The 26,784-nt window shown below is 48.6% G+C and overlaps 1 protein-coding gene across 2 annotated transcripts; it reads left to right on the forward strand.

The window, feature by feature from the left end:
* The first annotated feature begins 1,923 nt into the window (after positions 1 to 1,923).
* On the forward strand, positions 1,924 to 24,231 carry LOC134542964 (uncharacterized). Of its 2 annotated transcripts, XM_063387593.1 has the most exons (5): positions 1,928 to 1,998; positions 8,341 to 8,652; positions 9,583 to 9,681; positions 19,973 to 20,163; positions 22,492 to 24,231. In XM_063387593.1, exons 2-5 carry the CDS (start codon positions 8,649 to 8,651, stop codon positions 22,798 to 22,800), a joined length of 603 nt encoding a protein of 200 aa, XP_063243663.1. In that variant the 5' UTR covers positions 1,928 to 1,998; positions 8,341 to 8,648; the 3' UTR covers positions 22,801 to 24,231. The 2 variants fall into 2 exon arrangements, with proteins under 2 accessions (XP_063243664.1, XP_063243663.1); XM_063387594.1 differs by lacking the exon at positions 8,341 to 8,652 and having other exon boundaries at positions 1,924 to 1,998.
* The last annotated feature ends 2,553 nt before the right edge of the window (positions 24,232 to 26,784 follow it).

Consider the following 26,784-nt stretch of genomic DNA (forward strand, 5'->3'; position numbering starts at 1 on the left):
GAAAGCATGGTTCAAACCCATAGCTCAAAATTAGTGGTTTTATGACCCTCTGAGCCACCCTCCCCTTTTTCCCCCACTCCTCTTTAACTCTAAGGTCTTAAGTTATCAAACTATTGTATTTTGAGAGGTTCTTTATGTAAGTAAATGAAAATTTTAAACACATTTGGACGTCAAAAAGTGGGTAAAAATTGAATGGAAAGATTTTATTAGCTACATTTAGGCCAAGCTAATAAAAACGCGCTTGGTAAAAAATAAAAGCATGGCCTTATAATGGGATTCGAAGTTAAAATATTAATATCCTTAACCACGCACTTACTCACTGAGCTAAAAGACTCTAAACTTGTTGTGGAAAATATTTTGTTATTATTCTTGGTGTAATCCTAAGAAGGAAAATATTTTAAAATTTACTACTAATTATTTTTGGGTGACTTAAAATGTATTCCGGGCTAGTTCTGCTACCACAAGGATTTAGTTGGCACACCGATACGCTTGGTAAGTCCCCGGTGTTCACAAAGAGAATACATACATGGACTCTGGACCACCTGCTCAGGGTGAAGCAGAGATACGCGTGGGTCATGCATCATGCATGGTAAACCTCCGTCCATGGTGCGCGCGCACTTCACTGCATCTCGGGTGCATGCTAACACTTCAACAGCAGTGGCGGCGATTGCCCGGGCTGGAGACTCGGCCGCCATCTTGTCAAACACACTGACACTCGCACGCGGGTCGGCGAGAGAGGTCGTGCACAAATGAGGGAAATATATTTCAATTATATTTCAGACGCATCCATGCAAGGAGCAACTGCCAATAAGAGCAGCGAAGGGTGCCAATTTAGCGGGAGTTTGTGAAATTTTTATATATATTTATTATATAGTGGTATTAAATTACTGAGATAAAATATTTCTCAGATAGTTCTTCCTTTAAAGATTGTTATCATAACTATTTCGATAGCTTACTCGTGATATAAGTATGTGAAACATTCTTTTTTTTATGTTTCTAAAAATACTATTTTACTTTCTTTTTTTCTACCTTATCATAACCCAACGTAATTTGTCAGTTGAAAAATTGTGTTTACATATTGCTGGAAAGCTGTAGCGGGAAAATCATACCTAAAATATTTATTTATTGACACTAATAGAAATCTTTTTATCGCGAAATTTAATTGGCTAAAAATTACAAACAGTATTTCAATTGTAAACCTATTTCGCGCAGGTCATGTGAACCCAGCCTGATATCCACATGTCACACGGGAGAGTAGACGGGAAGCCTTCATTTCACAGACGAGAGAGCCAAACGTCCGATCGTGCATCTTCGGGTTTTTTATTTTTTCATTGTAAATAAATATGGCGGTTTTGATAAAAGGATACTAATAGTCAATTATGTTAGATTAGCTACCTTATACATACTTAAAAACATTGTGGACGGTTGATTTGGTTAGGATAGCTACATCAGGGGCGTAGCCGGGGGGGGGGGGGGGTTAGGGGTTCAACCCCCCCCCCCCCTTAGCTCCAAATTTTTAATTAATTTCTTATTCATCATTCAAAAAAATTTCATATTAAAATTAATAAAAATTTTACCATTACAATATTTAAATTTAAGTACCGAAAACTGCTAAAATAGCACTATTTTACACCTTAAAATCCAAATTTTCCCGGGGGAGGACCCCCGGACCCCCCGCTTTAATACGGGGAGGGGGGGGGGGGCATGCTTCTTAACACCCCCCATACTCAAATCCTGGCTACGCCACTGAGCTACATTAAAGATACGGAAAAAAAGCATGAACGTCGGGGAACTTGGGGTGTGGCTCTCTCGTCTGTGAAATGAGTAGACGCGCGCAGTTCGCGCGGCGGCCGCTAGATAGTGCTGGCGAGGCGCCGGGCGGCAGCAGACAGCTGAGCGGCGCTGGTGTCTGGCCTCAGCTCTCCCGGGCAGTCGCGCGGAGTTCCAGCCGCCAGCAGCTGTGATTGGTCGGCGGTCGCCAGGCGAAGCTCTCCGGAGGTGTGTTATTGCGCTTGTTTTATTCTCGGCACTGAACTCTAGTTCTGGATTGAAGGATTGGCTTTGGTGCATAAGTACCCTTTCTCTCTAAAACTGTACAAAAACTCATTTTTTCGTAAGCGTAAAAATCAGCATTGCATGATAAAATTAGTCCAGAAATGGTTATTGGTGATTTATTTATTACAATGTTTCAGAGAGCATTAGGCTACCTATTTTGGAACTATGCATGTCAATGTGGCAACATTATAAATAATATTTTCTTACGAAAACAGATGCATTTTAGCCTGTCTTAGAATTAGATCTAACAAAAACACTATACATTTCAGAGTTAATAATTTAAGTTAAAAAGTGCACTTTAGTCTGTATGTGAATGAGAACTAACATGAATACTATATATTGCACATTTAACATTTACAATATTCATAATACATTTAACGTATTACAGAGTATTACCTTTATTATAATTATTTGCTATCATTACAACTTGGCTTGTATTTCAAAACGCTCAATTTGTAAAAAACGAGTATTGCGCATGAATAGTACCTAATGTCACAAATTTTGACAGGGTTGATTAACACTCTCATTTACGTTTATTGTTTGGTGTAAATTTATGTAATTGCATTTGTGCAAATGCATTGATATTATTTTTTTATATGTACTTATACTAGCTGCAGTACCCGGCGTTGCCCGGGCTGAACACAGGGTGATAGAAAAATGGATAGCTCTATATGACAGTGTGGTGGACATAGTGAAATGACACACAATTACTGTTTGTATGTCTATGACCTATGAGTTCCTGTTTACCCGTGGCTATCGGTATAACGGTTTAGAAGTTGATGCGCTGCAGCGCCATCTAGCAGTGAGTTACAAAAAATTAAAATAACTTCGAAGTGCCAACTTTCCTGGCGATTGGTCAAACGGTGTCGGAGTTAAACAATCTCATACATACCAACATCACATATATATATATATATATACATATATATACATATATATACATATATAATATTATATTACGTAATGACTCATAATCAGTACACAATTTATTAGGAACTTGTCAGTATTTTTATACAAAAATTATAAATTTTAGCTGAGTATGTATCCGTCGTTGTGGGTTAGATTACGTCAGTTTTTCAAAGGGTAATAATGCATTTAGTTGCGTAGTAGGCCCACATTATGTAGGTAAATTGCTATAAAAACCTTATTCCCGGTAGTAATTATAAATAAAAATAATATAAATTTTTCTTATTTTAAATTTTTTAATGTAGTCACTATGCTTTCTAAAAGTAAAATTAAAACAAATTGAAATTATTACTTGTCCTGTATCAAAGATTGAAAATTCCACCACAGAAGTCAATTTTATATACAATCGCAGGCCTAATTTCGGTTTTAAATCAGAGACGTAACTAGACTAGTTTCTACCCGGGGCAAGAATTCATCTTTACGGGCCCCTTTCCCTTTTTTTCAAAACCAAACAACCAAACCAAAACACTTCCCAACATCACCTCATATCGACAAACTATACGGGTTTAGAGGTCAAATTTCTGTAAAACGTAAGAAAAATGTTTTAAAAATTAAAACAAACAAAAAATATTGAACCCTTAGGGACTTTTTTCTCGATATGTATTTTCTACGCGCCGTTCAGTTTGTCTAACCTCTATAGATCACCCTGTATATTTAACATTGTCAATCTAAATAAACAATCTTTAAAATAATAATAAAATAAGAAATGTATAATAACTTATAATTACATAATCAGTTAACCAATATTTCAAATAAATTGCACTTCTGAAGCAACACTCTAAAACACTCTAAAATAATGTTCTGTTTATTTATGTATCGTTGTTTTTATTGGTGGCGAAGTTAAGGTGATACTCCTTTTTTTACACTTAACCAAATTTACTGCTATTACTTCGTGTATGGAAATGTTAAAAAAAAAGCATGACGTAAGCATAATAGATTATCAACTAGGTAATAAGATAGGAAGCAGAATTAAGCTTTAACTAAATGTTCGAATTAAGAAGTAACCACTGCAAAATTTAACCTAAAAATAATTTACAGTTAACATAAAATTAAGCGTGGGCATATGCGTGCTGGAAAGTATTTAACGATTACCAAAACAAGATAATATTTTGTATTACTACTTTAAAATCAATTACACAGTCTCACACAGATTCAAGCATAAGTGATCATGGAAAGTAGCTGTTTCAAAAAAGTTTTCTTTTTAGCCTATGTTTAAAATTAGCAACGGTTTTAATAGCCTTAGTTTTCTCGCTGAGTACGCAGTAATTTTTTTGAGACAATACCTATTTCTATTTTCTATGACTCAGAATTTTTTTTCTGCCAAGATTACATGCTTGAATCATGGGAGGAACAGGATTTTCACGAAACGTTTTTTCGCAAAATTCTTCTATCTAAAAAATGAGCTATGAAACCCCGAGTGGTCGGAACGTGAGATAGCAGCGGTTCACAATGCTGGGGTGTCGGCCTCCAGGCGCCGCGACTAGTCACAAGCTGCAGTTTCCTTACACCGCGTGTCATCACAAACAATATGCTTGGCAGCCGCGGAACAGGCTGGCAATGTGCGGAAGGCAGTCGTGACCCACTGCGGGATCTTGGCTCTCAAGCGCAGTCGGTCGCACGGCTGACGCGCCAGGCTCTTGGAAGAGCATCGCGGGCTGCTCAGAGACGCCACTCCGGAACCACACTCAGCTTCGCTGCGATAGCGCGTCGCTTAGGTCATCCTGATATCAGTCACCGGCGCGGCTGATAACAGGTTAGCGGTCCAGCGGCGCGGAGGTTGTAAGGGCGACACTGGCTGGCGCAGTGCACGCCACGTCGCCCCTACGTGCAGTCTGCTGCAGTGGCGGGCCTGTGTCACATACATCACACGGATTAGCAACAAGTGTAGTTGAGATATTTATTTCTGTGTCGTTTGTAAGATTCTGCACACACATTGTATATTGTTGCTTTAGATAATGGTAGTGGTAGGGCTTAGTCGGTTCTGGCACAGGCTTCAGGCTGTGGATAGTAAATAGGTACAATGACTGGCAACCATCTTGGATATTTAGGGAAAATTTTCACAAAATTCCCCGTATTCTACCAATCGTATCCTGCTGATCGTATCCTACCGAGTTGAATGTGTGTCTAAATGTGCGTCATTTTCTTCAAATACATGTAGTTAAGTCTGAAGTCAGGACTAAATATTTAATGGTTCAGCAACTATTGGTCTTGTAGTAAACGTAAAACATATTTCAGGGAAACTTGGTTCCATAGTAAGCGTCAAATATGATTAGTTAGTTGGTCGATATGCTTGTAGTATGTTATATCCATACTTTGGGTCTGGCAGTTGAAGTGGGTCATGGCGTGGTCGTGTGATATGGCAATTATCAAAAATGAAGGTATCATAGTTTGAAGATGTTTTAGGTATATGCTGATAGTTGGCACTCTAGTAGTCATAAGGTGTACCTAATACGACCTTTATGGTTGGCATAGTGTTAGTGACATATTCATTCAGCCGGGACAGTAGTCTTGTATAGAGTCCTTGTTAGTAGTGAGGATGCTGAATTTTAATAAGTATTTTTGAGCTAGACCGAGGACGGAAACAGATTGAATTAATTAGTATATTAGTCTTTAATTTTTCGTGACTCTAAGGTTTATTCCTCGATTGACGTCTCACTCTATGTGATCCGGGAATATGGGGCGTTTGTAGGAACGAAAATTCAAATTTTTACACTTTTCTGTAAAGTTGAGAACTTTCAAGACTTTTCGTGTATTATCTGGCGATCCGTGCCACAGTTTATACTTCAGGTCACACGTGCAGTGGTGCCAACATCTCATTCAGGTAGAAATAAAGTAGACATGTTGGGTCTTTATCGGCGAAGAACTTTTCTTGTATATGCGGCTTCCGAAGGTTGAAAGTTCCGTACTTTAAATATTAAGTGATCAGATCCTTTTTTTTTTCCCCTCGACATTACAGCCAGGTTTCGTAAATTTACGGAAAACTCTCTGTTGATTTACGGAATAGTGTGCTCACGCGACGTTTCTTTAGCCTGTTAATTCTTTGAACTCCAATGTAGTAGGCGCCGTGGATGCTTCTGGAATCTGGATGAGGCCATGACGTCACCCCTAATACCGCGAGTGTTGCGGTGTTCTTCTCGCTAGTGCAGTGAGTCTAGGGGCCAGGGCATTTCCGACAAGCGCTGTTTATACATTGCTCATTTATACACATGCGCCTCTTTTTGGCTCATTTAGTTTGAAATGTCGTTCATTTGTAAGATCCCCTTAATAAAAGTCCACTAAACTTTTACAAATGTTTGGTAGAACGTTTAAAAAATAAGGTGTTACTGAATGTTTCTGTTTGAATTTGGAAAGAAACAACGCTGCCTTTAAACTTTGCCTGACCCAACTCATCTTTACATATTAAAAATAAAATATCAATACTGCCATACATTCATACTTTGCATATTGTCTGGGATACATAAACATGTGTAAATTGACCCTTTTTTTAAAACCTATTTTGTCACTTAGACTTTGCAGTTAATAAGTAAATAAATACAGAAACACAACTAAGCTTTTCTCTTGTCTCATGGACGAAAGGTGTATGGTTGGCTTATAGAATGAAAACAAATTTGTAAAGAAATGTTTGCTAGCATATTACACCATCGATTTTTAAATCAAAGTATGCAGTTTAATTTATTTTGTGGTTTTAACCTAGAAATATTGTAGCAAAATTATTTTGTTCAAAACCAAAAGAGTGTCTTGTATACATGGTTTTTTTTATTGATATTAACATTGATATTAAGTTTTAAATAATTCGTAGAAAAAGCTAATAACACATTAATAGCTGCTAATTTATACAATTATAGATGGTAATTTTTCCAGACCTAATGATAACACATTGGCATAACTTCAGGCAGTGCTGTCCCAAGTCGTAGTCACCACTATACTGCGGTCAGTTACGAAATTGATTTGATAAGATAACCTCATTATCTCCTTTGCGGTGAAGATACAATGCGCTGCCCTATCTTAATTACAGTTAATCACATTTCAGTCCCCATCATTTGCTAGGTTTGTTATTTTGTATTCTACAGCTGTCAACTATTTCTACTATTTTTTTTTTGTGATTTTTAATTTTTTTTTTTTTTCATTGTGGAAGCGGATGTTTTCTGTCAGTTTAAATAGCAGATAATACATACTTAAAGGGTTTGAAATGTAGCCTGTCAAAAATATTTTCTTAAAAACCATCACTGCAGGGTTAAGAGTGTATGTCTCGTTCCAGGTAATTAAGTTATTTTTACGTTTAAGACGGTTCAACTTTTAAAGTTTTTTAGTGGCCGAACTTAAACAAAATGAAAAATATATATATTTATTGCTTACTTTTTGCATAATTATCTGGCAAAGTTGAAGTTTTAACAATTTTTGTTCAGTTTGGATAAGGAAAACCGAATGGAATAAATAACTGAATTTTTTTTTGTTTAAAGGCAATGCTGGTGGCTACTGCGTGGTATGTTTCAAATTTAATTCATAAAAATATATTAAATTTCATAGTCAAATAAATGCTGAAGATTTGAAAAGGCTAGCTAAGATTAAATAATTGTTTATGAAATAAATTAAACTATATCACGTAGTTGTCAATAAAATTGACTTTGAACCTACAAGTTCCATTTTTATATTTCATTTGTTTTTCCTTATTCATATTGCACAAAAAAGTATTAAAAAATGCAAATATTTCAGCTAATTATGCAAAGAGTATGCGATATTATATATATATTATATATATATATATATATATTTTGTGAAGGCTCAGCCACTGAAAACGTCGACAAATTTAACCATGTGAAATGTAAATAAATAATGACCTGCAACAGACGTCAGCGCCGCAGATTACGGGTAGCTCATGAGGAAGTGTCCATGAAGGTGGATGTTTGCGGGAAAACGAAGTAATAAACTGCTTGCGTCGTAAACGGAAATAAACGTAAATCACTGTAAAAAAAATTGGGGTTGTCTGTAAAGTCGGTTTACGGACGATAATTTATGTGTTAACGCCATAAGAAAACATTGATGAAAAATTTGCATACTTTTTAATTCTCAAATATTAGTTACAGCTTTTGAAACTTTAATATAAACAATTTGTTTGAATATAATAACGAACAATTAGTTAAAAAGCCCGTTTTAACCTGTTTAATTTTATAGAAAATTATCTCGCACGGTGGTTGGCCGGTTCTTGCACACTAGGCTCAGGCGGAACGTGACAATTTTTTCGTGCGTGCAGCCGGCGTTCATCGATTTATAAGACGTTATCACGTCAGAATATTCAATTTGTATAATGCATTTGTGAAGTTTCCGAGTGGCCGAGGTACAAGAATCCCAGTGCTGTGAGAGTGACGACACAGAAGTGTGAAGGTGCGCCAGGCGGCAGTGATATCGCGGGCGCTGGTCGCAAGGGAAGTGCGCCGGGCGAACTCGCAGGAGCACACACTAGGCGGTCAGCTGCCTGGAGGCGGGGTTGGCAGACAAGTGCGGCGCCGCCGCCAATTGCCCCCGCCGCCCCAGGGGTGTCCGCCGCACTGCAACTGCGCTGGGACAGCAGCTGTCAGGCACTGCTTCAGAAGAGACAACGCCATTAGGAAACTGCTCAACATATCTGAATGGGTACTTTTTAGGAAAAAAAACATTTGGGAAAGCACTGTGGGCGCACGAGTAATTCTTAGAGACTGGAAAAATTCGCGGGTTCAATGACCTTCAGGATAGACTCCAATAACCTCTACACACTCGGGAAAATGCCATCTGTTCATTGGCTGCTGACTTGTGAGTTGTCTCGACTGGGTGGCCTGTCATTCGACACTTCTATGTGTGAGGGTCTCTAATTGGCCCTCAGTCCTCCAGATTAACAGTGAACCAATGGCAGAAGGACCACTAAGGTATAATTATTTGAAATTTAGCATAACACGAAATTAATCCGCGAAATTTTCAGGTCTCTAGCTAATTCTGTTTCGGTATGTCTTTTTTAGAAGAGTCAAAATTGCTGAAACTCGTGTTTTCATAGTAATTTTTGGCATGAAAAACCCGGTATTTATTTTTGAAAGCAATGAAGGGACTTGCATTTCAACCTTACCTTCATTAGGCCTGCTCCGTGATAATGTTTTGGTCACCGCTAGCTGCCCTGTGCACTGCGCGCCAGTCCAGAGGACACCGCTAGAAGCGCCCATCTCGCCTCGCTGACACAGACACACCCCTGGCTGCGCATACCTGTTAGCTTTAATGTGGCCTGTGTGTTTGTTCAGGTGTGCGTCAGGCTATGTGTAGGTTTTTGCTTGTCCAGATATTTTCAATAATGACGGAAGTAGGTTACAAAATGTTAGGTTGGCTGCAATGATCCAAAACAATGTAGCAACAACCAATAAAAAAAAAAGACCGATTTGATTACGCACGAGTTTGTAGAGTTCAACCAAATGATGTAGAATACCAGCAAGCTAACCTCCGCAGTTCTGTGCATGGTGGAGTACCTAGCAGCTGTCTGGTGGCTGTCTTCTCCGGTGGAGGTTAGTCTGTTGTGAGGTGACGACGTCTCTGGTGTTGCAGGAGCCATGGTGGTGCCACGGGTCATAGCGGAGCTTCTGAAGTCCGACACCAGGCAGCAGCAGTCGGAGCCGCAACCACGTCGCGCGCACCGGCTGACAGGTGAGTGGCACGCCGGGATGTCCCCCCGCTACACCAGCGTCGAGTGGTGCTGTACGAGTGGTGCTGTACGAGTGGTGCTGTACGAGTGGTGATGTAAGAGTGGTGCATAACTCCAGCATCGTTCGACCAATCACAAATAAAGTTGGTACATCGAAGTGTTTTTTAATGGAGAATTTTTTTTATTTCCACTTTTTGTAACTCTCCACCAGATGGTGCTGCAGCACATTAACTTCTGTACCGTTCAACAGATTGCCATGGGTAAATTCATTAACTGAGTGTATTATTTCTGTATGTCCGCCACACGGTCATATAGTAAGGTCTGGCAACTTGCTATCCTTGACTAGACTCGTCGCGGCGGCAGGCGAGCTGCGCGTGTCGCAAGAGCGGGCCGCGGGCGACAACACTTCCGGCGGGGGGAGGGAAAGTGCGCTACACTTCCTCCCGCAGCCACAGCGTGAGCCCGCGCCGGCGACTGTTCCCTTGTGATTGGCCGTCTGCGAGACATGTACCTTGAATACAGCCAACCGCGATGCACAGAAACTGCTACCAAGTTTTTAACACACAGCTGGCCTGGAACTCTTTTCACTAAAACAAATATTGCCTTTCTTTCTCTTGGCAATAGATTTGTAATTGTTAGAGACCTGAAAAATTCGCGGATTCATTTCATGTTATGCTAAAATTCAAATAATTATACCTTAGTGTTGCTTCTGCCATTGGTTCACTGTTAATCTGGAGGACTGAGGGCCAATTAGAGATCATCACTCATAGAAGTGTCGAATCACAGGCCACCCAGTCGAGACGACTCACAAGTCAGCAGCCAATGAACAGTTGGCATTTGCACGAGTGTGTAGAGGATATTGGAGTCTATCCTGAAGGTCATTGAACCCGCGAAATTTTCCGGTCCCCAGTAATTGTCATCTTACTCTATCAGTGGAGGTACAGAAATGTCGTGGATTCATTTGGCCGCCAGCTCGAATGCACGTGATTGGACAGCAGTTATTCTACGACCGCGAGCCGAGGCCCAGCTAGGAGGGAAGCAAGCGACTAACGAGAACAAAGTGGTTCTCGCTAGAAATCAGCCAGTGGAGAAGTGAAGGTTGGTCCACAGTGCAGGGCGGAGCGGGTAGCTCAGTGTAGTGTGCCAGGCGACCGCACGACGGAACTTCGGCGGTGGAACGTTTTTGAACTCGCGGCGGTTGGCTTCTCGCGTCTTGCGGCTATCAGCGCCCTCAAAACCGTTACTCTTATCGGCCGACGTGTTTACTTCCAATTACGGCGTCTTGGTCATTACGTATTTATTTTTAAACGACGCGTTGCGTATATCGTGTTATGAGCGTTCGAACAATCGTTTGAAATGCATGTAGCAACCGTGTCCGACACAACCCATATTTAATTGAAAGCCAATAATCCAGTTTCGGACACCCATCATGCACATTGCAATGTCCACTCTCTGCCTTTGCTGTTGCTAACTAAATGCAAGTTTTTTTTCGCCCACGTGGTATTCAATAAAAGGTTTTCTTGCCTTAAAAGTTGTCTATTTTTGGTATTATCTGGTATTAGTTAATTGACAAGTTCTCAAACAAAAATTTTTAGAAACACGCATAATGTCTGTGACGTGGGCGTTGTCTCAAATTTATTAGTTTTCGAAAGTAGTACCAATGGTATACGAATCCTTCTGCCGCGATTGTTTTGTTACAGTGTTAACAACTTCATGGTGTTGTCAGAGTTCTTAACAAACCTCGTGAAATTCTTTGCAAGACACACCTGCTTGAGAACTGTCAAATTAGACGAGTTACATGACATATTCGCGTATAATAACTTATATCTGTTTCAGTATTTTCAATGACGATATCAATTTGTAATGTTAAATTCTGAAAGATGAAATCTTGTTTATTAGAGCCTGGATTTTTCACTTCGTGAATTAAGCAGTTACTTTTACAATTTGAATATACCATTGACTAGATAAACTTAAATTATTTTGATTCATGTTTGTAGGTATTAAATGCATTTTATATAATGTTTAAGGAATATTTCCTATTTTTTTCTAGATAGCAATCGCCTGTTATCCCTTTGATTGCAACTGAGGTGTTGTTGCGAAAAGACCTAACAACATATCAGAGCTGGATTTGAATATAAAGCTTGTGATTTTAATTCTTTGAAATACTGACGCCAGTCCCGACGTGGGGGGGGGGGGGGGGGGCCTCCAGTCATGACATCAACACTGGCCTAAGTGCGCCCCGCCAGCCACGAGAGTATTCTGAAGGATATTTCTTCACATGTGATGTAAACTTATTACTTATTGCGTAGTAAAAAAATCATATATCTTATTTATTATTCGTATATTTTACACTACTAAATCCATTCAGTGTTATTGTAAAATCTTAAATTATCATTTAAATCATTCGTCTGAAATAAAATTTAAATATGACCAACCAATACTGGAAGGGTGGAATAAACACGGATTGAATGACTAAAAATAGTCACAACTTCGTTAGTAGACACACTATCAAATCCGTTAAAATTGTTTGCAAACCTTATAAATATAATTGAATCTGTTGTCTGAATTGATATTTGATACAACCAACCATTGCTGCAAGCAAAAGCAAAAATTTCGCGTTGTTATTTTCACAAAATGGTCTTCTCTCTCTCTCTCTCTCTCTCTCTCTCTCTCTCTCTCTCTCTCTCTCTCCTATACACACACACACACACACACTAGTTGAGGTTTGAATTGGCAAAAAGTTTCACTTCCATCACATGCACCGAGTTACACGCGCTCTTATTTTCCGAGCTATGTCGGTTGAGTGAAACCAGCCAGTCGCAGACAAGCACAGACTGCCTGTGGTCCAGGGGCGCAGAACTGACCACCGCAGGCGAGGCAGCGCCTCTGCTCGGGCCGGCCACCTGCGCACACCTGCGCACACCTGCGCACACCTGCGCACACCTGGTGTGCACAGCACACCACGACTCGCAGACCGCTCCGCGCACCCAAGTCCAGCATGCAACACGTGCATTGGGGCGGCTCTCGTCTTGGAACTGCATTTGTGTAGGACTAAACGCGTGTTTTCACTTACATGTGGGTTCGTAACACCTGGTACTCGTGGGACCTGCGTTACAGCGGACGAGTTGAGGCTGAGTCAGACCCGGACCAGAGCAGGGCCGGAGGAGGGTTCGTGGGAACATCCTGTAGGAGGCTAACCCCGCCATCCGCGTGTCGAGGCCTCCCCCCTGCCCCTCCTCAACCCACTTCTACCAGGCTGCAGAGAAACATAGCTTTCACTGTCTCCGTACATTCCTCACTCGTGCATCCTGTGTTCTTTATTCCGTGTTCTTACACTTCTCGTTAGAATAAATTCTTTATTTTTTATAGGAGAGTAGATTTGATCGTACGCTCTTTAAATGATTCATGCAATTGGGAAATTTGATTAAATGCAGTTGTTTGGACATACGCCATTGCATTCATTGTAGCCTAAATGAAACGTTGATTGTTTCACCTCTGGCATTAAACACATCAGAAGCGTACGCAGGATTTCATTTCGAGGGATGGATAAAAAAAGGGGGGGAGCGGTATAGAACCAATTTTCACGCTGCTTGCTTTCAAATTCATTTCTTTTGTAGGTGGGAATGATACATTGTTTAGGATTGCGAGAGGGGGGAGGGGGGGGGTGTATCCGCTCGACAAACTTCGACTGTAGGTTCACCGCGACTAAAGGCTTCCCAGGCTGGTGTGCGTCTCTGAGGCGGCGGCTGAACAACATTGTTATTGTAAATAATAGCAAAACATTGAACACCGAGCGTCTGCATTATGTTTAATTACGCCAAGATATATAACCACCGCGAATTTTGTAGCTGTAGCAAAAATTATTTCATCGAAGTAACGGGAGTTGGTAACACACCACAAAAATAGGTGGAATATAAATGTGGAATCCCCAATTATGCCAATTAAATAATTTTACGACAAAACTGGCGGTAGTTGTGGAACTTCGTTCATTAAAAGTAATCCAGACCCTAGTTGTTATACCATAAACACTTTATATATTATTTACAGTAAGAATGTTTTGAGCCCTAACTTCAAAGACGTATACCAGCCCTGGGAAGAAATTAAGACAATAAAAGTCGTACAGATGTATTCAACTTTACTTTCGTGATGCAACTGCAGCCGAAATACGTCGGTTGAATTCAGACTCAACCTATATTATCATCCCCTACCCCCCTTCAACTTCGATACGTACACTCTACAACCAGAGCGAGCAGTGACGTGGCGTGTTGTCGCGTGTTGTCGCGTGTTGTCGCGTGTTGTCGCGTGATGTCGCGTGTTGTCGCGATGCGCTCGTGAGACTCCGTCTGGCTGCCGTCTCCGGGCTTCGAGGTCCGCTGCACGGCGACACTAGCGCTGTCCTCGTCACGGCTCGGCTCGCAAGTAGCGCCTCTTCCTCACTGACTGTGAGCAGCACTTCCTAGGTGTCAGGAGGCTGCCTGCTGGTGTCCAGTGTGTGTGGACAGTGCTTCAAGGGCCTGACTGGGGCTGTGGTGGTCTGCAGGCCAGCTGCACTGGTACGAGCACGGCTCCTGGCTGCCTGCTGGTGTCCAGTGTGTGTGGACAGTGCTTCAAGGGCCTGACTGGGGCTGTGGTGGTCTGCAGGCCAGCTGCACTGGTACGAGCACGGCTCCTGGCTGCCTGCTGGTGTCCGGTGTGTGTGGACAGTGCTTCAAGGGCCTGACTGGGGCTGTGGTGGTCTGCAGGCCAGCTGCACTGGTACGAGCACGGCTCCTGGCTGCCTGCTGGTGTCCGGTGTGTGTGGACAGTGCTTCAAGGGCCTGACTGGGGCTGTGGTGGTCTGCAGGCCAGCTGCACTGGTACGAGCACGGCTCCTGGCTGCCTGCTGGTGTCCGGTGTGTGAGGACAGTGCTTCAAGGGCCTGACTGGGGCTGTGGTGGTCTGCAGGCCAGCTGCACTGGTACGAGCACGGCTCCTGGCTGCCTGCTGGTGTCCAGTGTGTGAGGACAGTGCTTCAAGGGCCTGACTGGGGCTGTGGTGGTCTGCAGGCCAGCTGCACTGGTACGAGCACGGCTCCTGGCTGCCTGCTGGTGTCCAGTGTGTGAGGACAGTGCTTCAAGGGCCTGACTGGGGCTGTGGTGGTCTGCAGGCCAGCTGCACTGGTACGAGCACGGCTCCTGGCTGCCTGCTGGTGTCCGGTGTGTGTGGACAGTGCTTCAAGGGGCTGACTGGGGCTGTGGTGGTCTGCAGGCCAGCTGCACTGGTACGAGCACGGCTCCTGGCTGCCTGCTGGTGTCCAGTGTGTGAGGACAGTGCTTCAAGGGCCTGACTGGGGCTGTGGTGGTCTGCAGGCCAGCTGCACTGGTACGAGCACGGGTCCTGGCTGCCTGCTGGTGTCCAGTGTGTGTGGACAGTGCTTCAAGGGCCTGACTGGGGCTGTGGTGGTCTGCAGGCCAGCTGCACTGGTACGAGCACGGCTCCTGGCTGCCTGCTGGTGTCCGGTGTGTGTGGACAGTGCTTCAAGGGCCTGACTGGGGCTGTGGTGGTCTGCAGGCCAGCTGCACTGGTACGAGCACGGCTCCTGGCTGCCTGCTGGTGTCCGGTGTGTGAGGACAGTGCTTCAAGGGCCTGACTGGGGCTGTGGTGGTCTGCAGGCCAGCTGCACTGGTACGAGCACGGCTCCTGGCTGCCTGCTGGTGTCCGGTGTGTGAGGACAGTGCTTCAAGGGCCTGACTGGGGCTGTGGTGGTCTGCAGGCCAGCTGCACTGGTACGAGCACGGCTCCTGGCTGCCTGCTGGTGTCCGGTGTGTGAGGACAGTGCTTCAAGGGCCTGACTGGGGCTGTGGTGGTCTGCAGGCCAGCTGCACTGGTACGAGCACGGCTCCTGGCTGCCTGCTGGTGTCCGGTGTGTGAGGACAGTGCTTCAAGGGCCTGACTGGGGCTGTGGTGGTCTGCAGGCCAGCTGCACTGGTACGAGCACGGCTCCTGGCTGCCTGCTGGTGTCCGGTGTGTGTGGACAGTGCTTCAAGGGCCTGACTGGGGCTGTGGTGGTCTGCAGGCCAGCTGCACTGGTACGAGCACGGCTCCTGGCTGCCTGCTGGTGTCCGGTGTGTGAGGACAGTGCTTCAAGGGCCTGACTGGGGCTGTGGTGGTCTGCAGGCCAGCTGCACTGGTACGAGCACGGCTCCTGGCTGCCTGCTGGTGTCCGGTGTGTGAGGACAGTGCTTCAAGGGCCTGACTGGGGCTGTGGTGGTCTGCAGGCCAGCTGCACTGGTACGAGCACGGCTCCTGGCTGCCTGCTGGTGTCCGGTGTGTGTGGACAGTGCTTCAAGGGCCTGACTGGGGCTGTGGTGGTCTGCAGGCCAGCTGCACTGGTACGAGCACGGCTCCTGGCTGCCTGCTGGTGTCCGGTGTGTGAGGACAGTGCTTCAAGGGCCTGACTGGGGCTGTGGTGGTCTGCAGGCCAGCTGCACTGGTACGAGCACGGCTCCTGGCTGCCTGCTGGTGTCCGGTGTGTGAGGACAGTGCTTCAAGGGCCTGACTGGGGCTGTGGTGGTCTGCTGGCCAGCTGCACTGGTACGAGCACGGCTCCTGGCTGCCTGCTGGTGTCCGGTGTGTGAGGACAGTGCTTCAAGGGCCTGACTGGGGCTGTGGTGGTCTGCAGGCCAGCTGCACTGGTACGAGCACGGCTCCTGGCTGCCTGCTGGTGTCCGGTGTGTGAGGACAGTGCTTCAAGGGCCTGACTGGGGCTGTGGTGGTCTGCAGGCCAGCTGCACTGGTACGAGCACGGCTCCTGGCTGCCTGCTGGTGTCCAGTGTGTGTGGACAGTGCTTCAAGGGCCTGACTGGGGCTGTGGTGGTCTGCAGGCCAGCTGCACTGGTACGAGCACGGCTCCTGGCTGCCTGCTGGTGTCCAGTGTGTGTGGACAGTGCTTCAAGGGCCTGACTGGGGCTGAGGTGGTCTGCAGGCCAGCTGCACTGGTACGAGCACGGCTCTTGGCTGCCTGCTGGTGTCCAGTGTGTGTGGACAGTGCTTCAAGGGCCTGACTGGGGCTGTGGTGGTCTGCAGGCCAGCTGCACTGGTACGAGCACGGCTCCTGGCTGCCTGCTGGTGTCCAGTGTGTGTGGACAGTGCTTCAAGGGCCTGACTGGGGCTGTGGTGGTCTGCAGGCCAGCTGCACTGGTACGAGCACGGCTCCTGGCTGCCTGCTGGTGTCCAGTGTGTGAGGACAGTGCTTCAAGGGGCTGACTGGGGCTGTGGTGGTCTGCAGGCCAGCTGCACTGGTACGAGCACGGCTCCTGGCTGCCTGCTGGTGTCCGGTGTGTGAGGACAGTGCTTCAAGGGCCTGACTGGGGCTGTGGTGGTCTGCAGGCCAGCTGCACTGGTACGAGCACGGCTCCTGGCTGCCTGCTGGTGTCCAGTGTGTGTGGACAGTGCTTCAAGGGCCTGACTGGGGCTGTGGTGGTCTGCAGGCCAGCTGCACTGGTACGAGCACGGCTCTTGGCTGCCTGCTGGTGTCCAGTGTGGACAGTGCTTCAAGGGCCTGACTGGGGCTGTGGTGGTCTGCAGGCCAGCTGCACTGGTACGAGCACGGCTCCTGGCTGCCTGCTGGTGTCCGGTGTGTGAGGACAGTGCTTCAAGGGCCTGACTGGGGCTGTGGTGGTCTGCAGGCCAGCTGCACTGGTACGAGCACGGCTCCTGGCTGCCTGCTGGTGTCCAGTGTGTGTGGACAGTGCTTCAAGGGCCTGACTGGGGCTGTGGTGGTCTGCAGGCCAGCTGCACTGGTACGAGCACGGCTCCTGGCTGCCTACTGGTGTCCAGTGTGTGTGGACAGTGCTTCAAGGGCCTGACTGGGGCTGTGGTGGTCTGCAGGCCAGCTGCACTGGTACGATCACGGCTCCTGGCTGCCTGCTGGTGTCCAGTGTGTGTGGACAGTGCTTCAAGGGCCTGACTGGGGCTGTGGTGGTCTGCAGGCCAGCTGCACTGGTACGAGCACGGCTCCTGGCTGCCTGCTGGTGTCCAGTGTGTGTGGACAGTGCTTCAAGGGCCTGACTGGGGCTGTGGTGGTCTGCAGGCCAGCTGCACTGGTACGAGCACGGCTCCTGGCTGCCTGCTGGTGTCCAGTGTGTGTGGACAGTGCTTCAAGGGCCTGACTGGGGCTGTGGTGGTCTGCAGGCCAGCTGCACTGGTACGAGCACGGCTCCTGGCTGCCTGCTGGTGTCCAGTGTGTGTGGACAGTGCTTCAAGGGCCTGACTGGGGCTGTGGTGGTCTGCAGGCCAGCTGCACTGGTACGAGCACGGCTCCTGGCTGCCTGCTGGTGTCCAGTGTGTGTGGACAGTGCTTCAAGGTCCTGACTGAGGCTGTGGTGGTCTGCAGGCCAGCTGCACTGGTACGAGCACGGCTCCTGGCTGCCTGCTGGTGTCCAGTGTGTGTGGACAGTGCTTCAAGGGCCTGACTGGGGCTGTGGTGGTCTGCAGGCCAGCTGCACTGGTACGAGCACGGCTCCTGGCTGCCTGCTGGTGTACAGTGTGTGTGGACAGTGCTTCAAGGGCCTGACTGGGGCTGTGGTGGTCTGCAGGCCAGCTGCACTGGTACGAGCACGGCTCCTGACTGCCTGCTGGTGTCCAGTGTGTGTGGACAGTGCTTCAAGGGGCTGACTGGGGCTGTGGTGGTCTGCAGGCCAGCTGCACTGGTACGAGCACGGCTCCTGGCTGCCTGCTGGTGTCCAGTGTGTGTGGACAGTGCTTCAAGGGGCTGACTGGGGCTGTGGTGATCTGCAGGCCAGCTGCACTGGTACGAGCACGGCTCCTGGCTGCCTGCTGGTGTCCAGTGTGTGTGGACAGTGCTTCAAGGGGCTGACTGGGGCTGTGGTGGTCTGCAGGCCAGCTGCACTTGTACGAGCACGGCTCCTGGCTGCCTGCTGGTGTCCGGTGTGTGTGGACAGTGCTTCAAGGGCCTGACTGGGGCTGTGGTGGTCTGCAGGCCAGCTGCACTGGTACGAGCACGGCTCCTGGCTGCCTGCTGGTGTCCGGTGTGTGAGGACAGTGCTTCAAGGTCCTGACTGAGGCTGTGGTGGTCTGCAGGCCAGCTGCACTGGTACGAGCACGGCTCCTGGCTGCCTGCTGGTGTCCAGTGTGTGTGGACAGTGCTTCAAGGTCCTGACTGAGGCTGTGGTGGTCTGCAGGCCAGCTGCACTGGTACGAGCACGGCTCCTGGCTGCCTGCTGGTGTCCAGTGTGTGTGGACAGTGCTTCAAGGGCCTGACTGGGGCTGTGGTGGTCTGCAGGCCAGCTGCACTGGTACGAGCACGGCTCCTGGCTGCCTGCTGGTGTACAGTGTGTGTGGACAGTGCTTCAAGGGCCTGACTGGGGCTGTGGTGGTCTGCAGGCCAGCTGCACTGGTACGAGCACGGCTCCTGACTGCCTGCTGGTGTCCAGTGTGTGTGGACAGTGCTTCAAGGGGCTGACTGGGGCTGTGGTGGTCTGCAGGCCAGCTGCACTGGTACGAGCACGGCTCCTGGCTGCCTGCTGGTGTCCGGTGTGTGTGGACAGTGCTTTAAGGGCCTGACTGAGGCTGTGGTGGTCTGCAGGCCAGCTGCACTGGTACGAGCACGGCTCCTGGCTGCCTGCTGGTGTCCGGTGTGTGTGGACAGTGCTTCAAGGGCCTGACTGAGGCTGTGATGGTCTGCAGGCCAGCTGCACTGGTACGAGCACGGCTCCTGGCTGCCTGCTGGTGTCCGGTGTGTGTGGACAGTGCTTCAAGGGCCTGACTGAGGCTGTGGTGGTCTGCAGGCCAGCTGCACTGGTACGAGCACGGCTCCTGGCTGCCTGCTGGTGTCCAGTGTGTGTGGACAGTGCTTCAAGGGCCTGACTGAGGCTGTGGTGGTCTGCAGGCCAGCTGCACTGGTACGAGCACGGCTCCTGGCTGCCTGCTGGTGTCCGGTGTGTGAGGACAGTGCTTCAAGGGCCTGACTGGGGCTGTGGTGGTCTGCAGGCCAGCTGCACTGGTACGAGCACGGCTCCTGGCTGCCTGCTGGTGTCCGGTGTGTGAGGACAGTGCTTCAAGGGCCTGACTGGGGCTGTGGTGGTCTGCAGGCCAGCTGCACTGGTACGAGCACGGCTCCTGGCTGCCTGCTGGTGTCCGGTGTGTGAGGACAGTGCTTCAAGGGGCTGACTGGGGCTGTGGTGGTCTGCAGGCCAGCTGCACTGGTACGAGCACGGCTCCTGGCTGCCTGCTGGTGTCCAGTGTGTGTGGACAGTGCTTCAAGGGGCTGACTGAGGCTGTGGTTGTCTGCAGGCCAGCTGCACTGGTACGAGCACGGGTCCTGGCTGCCCCGCACCGCTGAGGTCTCAGGAGGCTGCCTGCTGGTGCGTGGAGGGCCTCAGGAGCTGCGGCTGCCTCTGAGAAGGCTCAGCCTGAGGCCTGCCAGCCAGCCTCGCGCCTTTGCGCTCGTCGCACCCAACGACCTCGTAGTGGCCATGTTCAAGGTATAGTTCTCCCGGTCACCCTCTCAGTTTTTATTCCATAAGCAGTCACTTGGGCAGAATAATGTTTGCTACGCTAGCTCTTTATCATTTTATCGTTGGAGACATCACCATTAATAGTTCTGAAAACAAATCAGTTTTTTACTAACTAATAAGCCATATTGTGGTATTTACGTAGTTTTTTGGTAGTCCCCGCTGAATATTTGGCTATGTTAAATTTGTAACATATTTTGTCAAGGGCTCAAACCTTAAATTTGTTGGTGTAATTACTTTTGAATTCATAAGAAAGTTATAAATGGAAGCTTTAAGGAAAATGTCTGACATATCAAAAAACTAAATCAAAATTTTGACTTTGAAGGCTATTTTATTTAGTGACAGGTGTTGTTTGTGGTAAAAAAAAAAAGTTCTACCACTCTTTAGACTTAATTTCTTTTGTTCAATGTTTCTTTCTTTATTGGCTGACTTCACAAAGGAACGCTCCTTTCTCTCTTGACTAAGCCAATGAGATGTCGAGTACTGCTACAAAAAACGCTTCCCTTCGTTTGGCACCCACGCGCATAATTCTCTCGATGGACGACAGTTGCGGATCGAACAGTGCAGCGAATCAGAGTAAATGACAGATGGAGAGGAAGGTACGGGGAGGAAAAGGATTTGGAGGCCTATCAATGTGGCTATGTGAAGACCCGCTAACTGCTGGGAAAATAAGATAAATGTTGATGATGATTATGGTGGGGTCATTGTCATGCAGGTAAGACTTGATGGCGCAGTACTTTCTTGGGCCTTCGTTATTTGTTCTTTTGTTGCTGTTCTCGAAAGAAGACACTTCAGTCTTGGATGGCTTTATTGTGACTGGACTGTTAACAGTTACAGTGTTGGTATTGGTGTGCTATCTCTTGGGGCATGTGAATAGTACTGTGGCCCAATCGTGATTACTTCGAGAACGTACAATGTTCAGAGTTTTAACTCGCCGTTAGAAGACTCTGGGAAGTGGTGATGATTTGAGCGGAAATAAGCGCGTGTACGGGGTGAAGCCAGGCGGAAGTAGTTACCAGGCCCCGGACAGAGTTCAGCTGCGGTCGTGGGAGTCTCCGAGGGCAGTCGCCAGGTGGCGCGGAGTCGACGGCCTCTGCTTCTCACGAGGACGTCTCCCCCTCCTCAACAGCCGATGACCCTCCGTGTTGTCTCTTGGAGACTTCTCCGTGTGAGCAGTAGAGAGAGCCACGCTGACCAAGGATCTGCGATATACGCCTTGTTGTTTAGAGACTGTCGAGAATGCAAATGGGTCTACATTTGACTGAACCACGTGGCATGCCCCGGAGAGCAGGAGAACCGTGACAGCAGCCACACGCGTGTGGAATCTAACCTGGCACCAGACAATAACACAACATCCGCAGGTATATAATTATGGTCAATTTTAAACTCCCTGAAAGAAGTATCAAAGTTAACATTACACAACCGTTATATTTACGGATCGGGAACTTTTGCTGATTCCATCCGTAATATGCTAACATTTCAATAATAATAACGTTGTTCTGCATCTGCCATGGGTTCACTGTTAATATGGAGAAAATTTGGCCAATCAGAGACCAAAATCTATGAAGTATCGAATCACAAGTAACCCAATTGAGACGTCCCACAAGTTACCCTACAATTAACAGGTGACGTTTGCCCGAGTATGCAAAGGGTCGTAGAGTTTATCCTGGAGGTCATTAACAGCCCCAAATTATTCCGGTTCCTAGTTAATAGAAACTGGAAAAATTCGCGCTTTTAATGACCTCTAGGATGGACTCCACAACCCCCTACATACTCAGGCAAATGCCACGTGCTCATTGGTAGGGGCAGGAAATTTTCGCGAAAAAATCTGAACGCCTACTAGACTGCAACAAGGTATACCCACACCAGCGGTTTCTTCCTTGTGATTGGTGGCCGTCTGCGAGAGAAGTTGTTGCCTTGTTTGCACGAGCCACTAAGGACGAGTTTGCTTCCGCACTGAATTAGTGTGATTGGTTGTTGTAACAATCGACATGCACCTCAAAGTAACTCACCCAATCACGAAACACAGACGATGCTGCAGTGTTTTAACTTCCAGCTACTCTCGGGATCTTTTAGCGAAATTTTCATGGCCCTACTCATTGGCTATCGACTCATGACATCTGTCAACTGGGACGCTTGCGATTCTATACTTTTTTTTTGAATGTTTTCCATTGGCTCAAAGTCCTTCAGACAAACTTTAAGCCAATCACAGAAGCAGCATGAAGGTACAGTTGTTTGTATTCTAGCATAAGGCGAGATGAACCCGGCGTGCAACAGTTGAGAGTGGCGTGCCGGCAGGTGGCGAGCCAGGCGCAGTACGACGGCTGGGTGAAGGCGCTGGCGGCCGAGCTGCTGCGGCAGACTCCCCTGGAGGAGGTGCGGTTCCTCGACATCCTGGCCATCTCGGCCACGGTGGGGCGCCCCGAGCCGGTGTGTACAGTTGAGAGTGGCGTGCCGGCAGGTGGCGAGCCAGGCGCAGTACGACGGCTGGGTGAAGGCGCTGGCGGCCGAGCTGCTGCGGCAGACTCCCCTGGAGGAGGTGCGGTTCCTCGACATCCTGGCCATCTCGGCCACGGTGGGGCGCCCCGAGCCGGCGTGTACAGTTGAGAGTGGCGTGCCGGCAGGTGGCGAGCCAGGCGCAGTACGACGGCTGGGTGAAGGCGCTGGCGGCCGAGCTGCTGCGGCAGACTCCCCTGGAGGAGGTGCGGTTCCTCGACATCCTGGCCATCTCGGCCACGGTGGGGCGGCCCGAGCCGGCGTGTACAGTTGAGAGTGGCGTGCCGGCAGGTGGCGAGCCAGGCGCAGTACGACGGCTGGGTGAAGGCGCTGGCGGCCGAGCTGCTGCGGCAGACTCCCCTGGAGGAGGTGCGGTTCCTCGACATCCTGGCCATCTCGGCCACGGTGGGGCGCCCCGAGCCGGCGTGTACAGTTGAGAGTGGCGTGCCGGCAGGTGGCGAGCCAGGCGCAGTACGACGGCTGGGTGAAGGCGCTGGCGGCCGAGCTGCTGCGGCAGACTCCCCTGGAGGAGGTGCGGTTCCTCGACATCCTGGCCATCTCGGCCACGGTGGGGCGGCCCGAGCCGGCGTGTACAGTTGAGAGTGGCGTGCCGGCAGGTGGCGAGCCAGGCGCAGTACGACGGCTGGGTGAAGGCGCTGGCGGCCGAGCTGCTGCGACAGACTCCCCTGGAGGAGGTGCGGTTCCTCGACATCCTGGCCATCTCGGCCACGGTGGGGCGCCCCGAGCCGGTGTGTACAGTTGAGAGTGGCGTGCCGGCAGGTGGCGAGCCAGGCGCAGTACGACGGCTGGGTGAAGGCGCTGGCGGCCGAGCTGCTGCGACAGACTCCCCTGGAGGAGGTGCGGTACCTCGACATCCTGGCCATCTCGGCCACGGTGGGGCGCCCCGAGCCGGTGTGTACAGTTGAGAGTGGCGTGCCGGCAGGTGGCGAGCCAGGCGCAGTACGACGGCTGGGTGAAGGCGCTGGCGGCCGAGCTGCTGCGGCAGACTCCCCTGGAGGAGGTGCGGTTCCTCGACATCCTGGCCATCTCGGCCACGGTGGGGCGGCCCGAGCCGGCGTGTACAGTTGAGAGTGGCGTGCCGGCAGGTGGCGAGCCAGGCGCAGTACGACGGCTGGGTGAAGGCGCTGGCGGCCGAGCTGCTGCGACAGACTCCCCTGGAGGAGGTGCGGTTCCTCGACATCCTGGCCATCTCGGCCACGGTGGGGCGGCCCGAGCCGGCGTGTACAGTTGAGAGTGGCGTGCCGGCAGGTGGCGAGCCAGGCGCAGTACGACGGCTGGGTGAAGGCGCTGGCGGCCGAGCTGCTGCGACAGACTCCCCTGGAGGAGGTGCGGTTCCTCGACATCCTGGCCATCTCGGCCACGGTGGGGCGGCCCGAGCCGGCGTGTACAGTTGAGAGTGGCGTGCCGGCAGGTGGCGAGCCAGGCGCAGTACGACGGCTGGGTGAAGGCGCTGGCGGCCGAGCTGCTGCGGCAGACTCCCCTGGAGGAGGTGCGGTACCTCGACATCCTGGCCATCTCGGCCACGGTGGGGCGCCCCGAGCCGGTGTGTACAGTTGAGAGTGGCGTGCCGGCAGGTGGCGAGCCAGGCGCAGTACGACGGCTGGGTGAAGGCGCTGGCGGCCGAGCTGCTGCGGCAGACTCCCCTGGAGGAGGTGCGGTTCCTCGACATCCTGGCCATCTCGGCCACGGTGGGGCGCCCCGAGCCGGCGGGCCGCGCCAGGACTCGCGCCAGGACCCCGCGGCAGGACCGCCAGGACCTGCAGGACCTGCTCCTGCGCTGCCAGCAGGTGGGGGCCTCTCTCTGCACTCTCTGCACTCCCAGCACCGACAACTGTCTTACCTCTTATACACACGTAGGGACCAGAAAAATTCGCGGATTCATTCCGCGTTATGCTAGAATCCAAATATTTATACCTCAGTGCTGCCTCTGCTATTGGCTCACAACTCACCTGGATGACTCTGGGCCAATGAGAAACACCCGGCCAAAGCTGTGTCGAATCACAGGCTGCTACGTTGGGACGTCTCAAAACACACCAGCCAATGAGTGGGTGACATTTAACCGAGTGTACGTAGAACTATGGAGTTCATCCTGCAGGTCATTGAACCCGAGAATTTTTTCCTGTCCCTACTCATACCGTCATAAAAGTCATTAACAAACTTAGAAAGTTTTTTTTCTGAATTATGTACTACACATCAGTATAGCATGTAGCATAAATCATTGCTTTTAACAACTTCAACTATTACATTTAAAATAAGTGCAGTTCATTGTTATCTGATAACACATTGTATTATAAAAAGCTGATGTAAAGTCATTTAAGCTCGAACAGACAATCAGAGCTGCGCCGCCACTGTTGTGTTCCTGATAGTTGTGTGTGTGTATCTGTATCACGTCTCACGAAAAGTTTGTAGTGTACTCTTTACAGTGCACTTTTTAGCCATTAGCACTGTCATAGTTCAGGTGTGTTTAGTTACCAAATTTACGTATTAGAGCACAAAATTTTATGTAAACTTTTAAAATACTATGAGTTTTGATGTTTCTGAAAAATTGTAGTTATTAAATGAAAATATTTGAAAATATGTTCTATTGTTAAATTCATAAAGAGCAACATTTGGTAATATTCCATTCTTACTTTCCAAAAGATAAGTAACATAAATGTGCCGTCAATTATTTTTTGTCGACGATTGTGAGTTTTTATTATTTAAATATATATATATATATATATATTTTTTTTTTAGCTCTGTTGAACGTAGCACATATTTGAATATAATGCCTTGTTATTAATAGTTACTAAAAGTTACAAATAGTTTCACCTATGAAATAATAATTTTTAGCTTTTAATTATTTATTTATTTCAGAATGACCACAACTATAATAATAATGTCAATGGACTTTATTTTATGGTTTTGGAAAAATAAACAAAAGAGGGGGGGGGGTTTGTCTGTAAAGTCGGTTCACGGACGATAATTTTACGTGATAACGTCATACCAAAATTTTTAAAATTGCTGCTTTTAAAAAGCCCGCCTTGACCTGTTTGATATTATAGAAGATTTTCTCGCACGGTGGTTGGCCGGTTCTTGCACGCTCGGCTCGGGCTGAACGTGACAATGAGTCATGATTTTTCGTGCGTCCAGCCGGCGTTCATCGATTTATAAGACGTTATCACGTCAAAAAGCAAAATTAAAAAACAATGAGTTTTGTCTAGGGACCGGAATAATTCGCGGGTTCAATGACCTGTAGGATGAACTCCATAGTTCTACGTACACTCGATCAAATGCCACCCGCTGATTGACTTCTGTCTTGTGAGACGTCCCAACGTAGCAGCCTGTGATTTGATAAAGCTTTGCCCGGGCGTTTCTCATTGGCCCAGAGTCATCCAGGTGAGTTGTGAGCCAATAGCAGAGGCAGCGCTGAGGTATAACTATTTGTATTTTAGCCTATCGCGAAATGAATTCGCGAATTTTTCCGGTCTCTAGTTTTGTCATAATGAAGGATGGAGCAGGTAATGCTGGTCGGGGGTTGTTGCACGCTCGGCAGGACGGCGGCTACGTGCCCGTGAAGGACAAGCGGCGCCTGTTCGAGTCGCTGGGCTGCGGCCGGCGCCTGGCGCACAGCCAGGAGGACCTGAGCGAGCGCTCCATGCCGACCCTGCCGGCTGCTCGCGCGCAGTCGCTGCACGACCTCAGCCGCGGCTCCGTCGCCGTCAAGGTGCCTGGTCATCCCTCAGCCCAGGGCGGTCAGAACTCTTGATCAGTCGCTGACAACGTGTACCCTGGTAGACAAGATCAGGCAGTGGTGCTTGCATCTGTGTAGTTTCCTAGTTCCTGGTACTTTCTCTGAGGAAGTACGGCTCTTCCCGTCAAGGACATCAACGGTGATGAGCATGTGTCTACTACCTCCTTCTTGACTTCATGTTGGCGGAGGCTTTCAAAAAGTAACTGCTCTGAATACTTTATTTAGTTTCAATTTTTAACTTTTTCTGTTGGTTTGAATACTTCGTTGCCCGGCATTAGTAGGGGGAGCATGGGAGTTCTGGATCCTTTGAGGATAGAACCAAATGAATTTTGTCAGCACAT

Source organism: Bacillus rossius, assembly GCF_032445375.1.
Source record: "Bacillus rossius redtenbacheri isolate Brsri chromosome 9 unlocalized genomic scaffold, Brsri_v3 Brsri_v3_scf9_2, whole genome shotgun sequence".
Taxonomy (NCBI): domain Eukaryota; kingdom Metazoa; phylum Arthropoda; class Insecta; order Phasmatodea; family Bacillidae; genus Bacillus; species Bacillus rossius.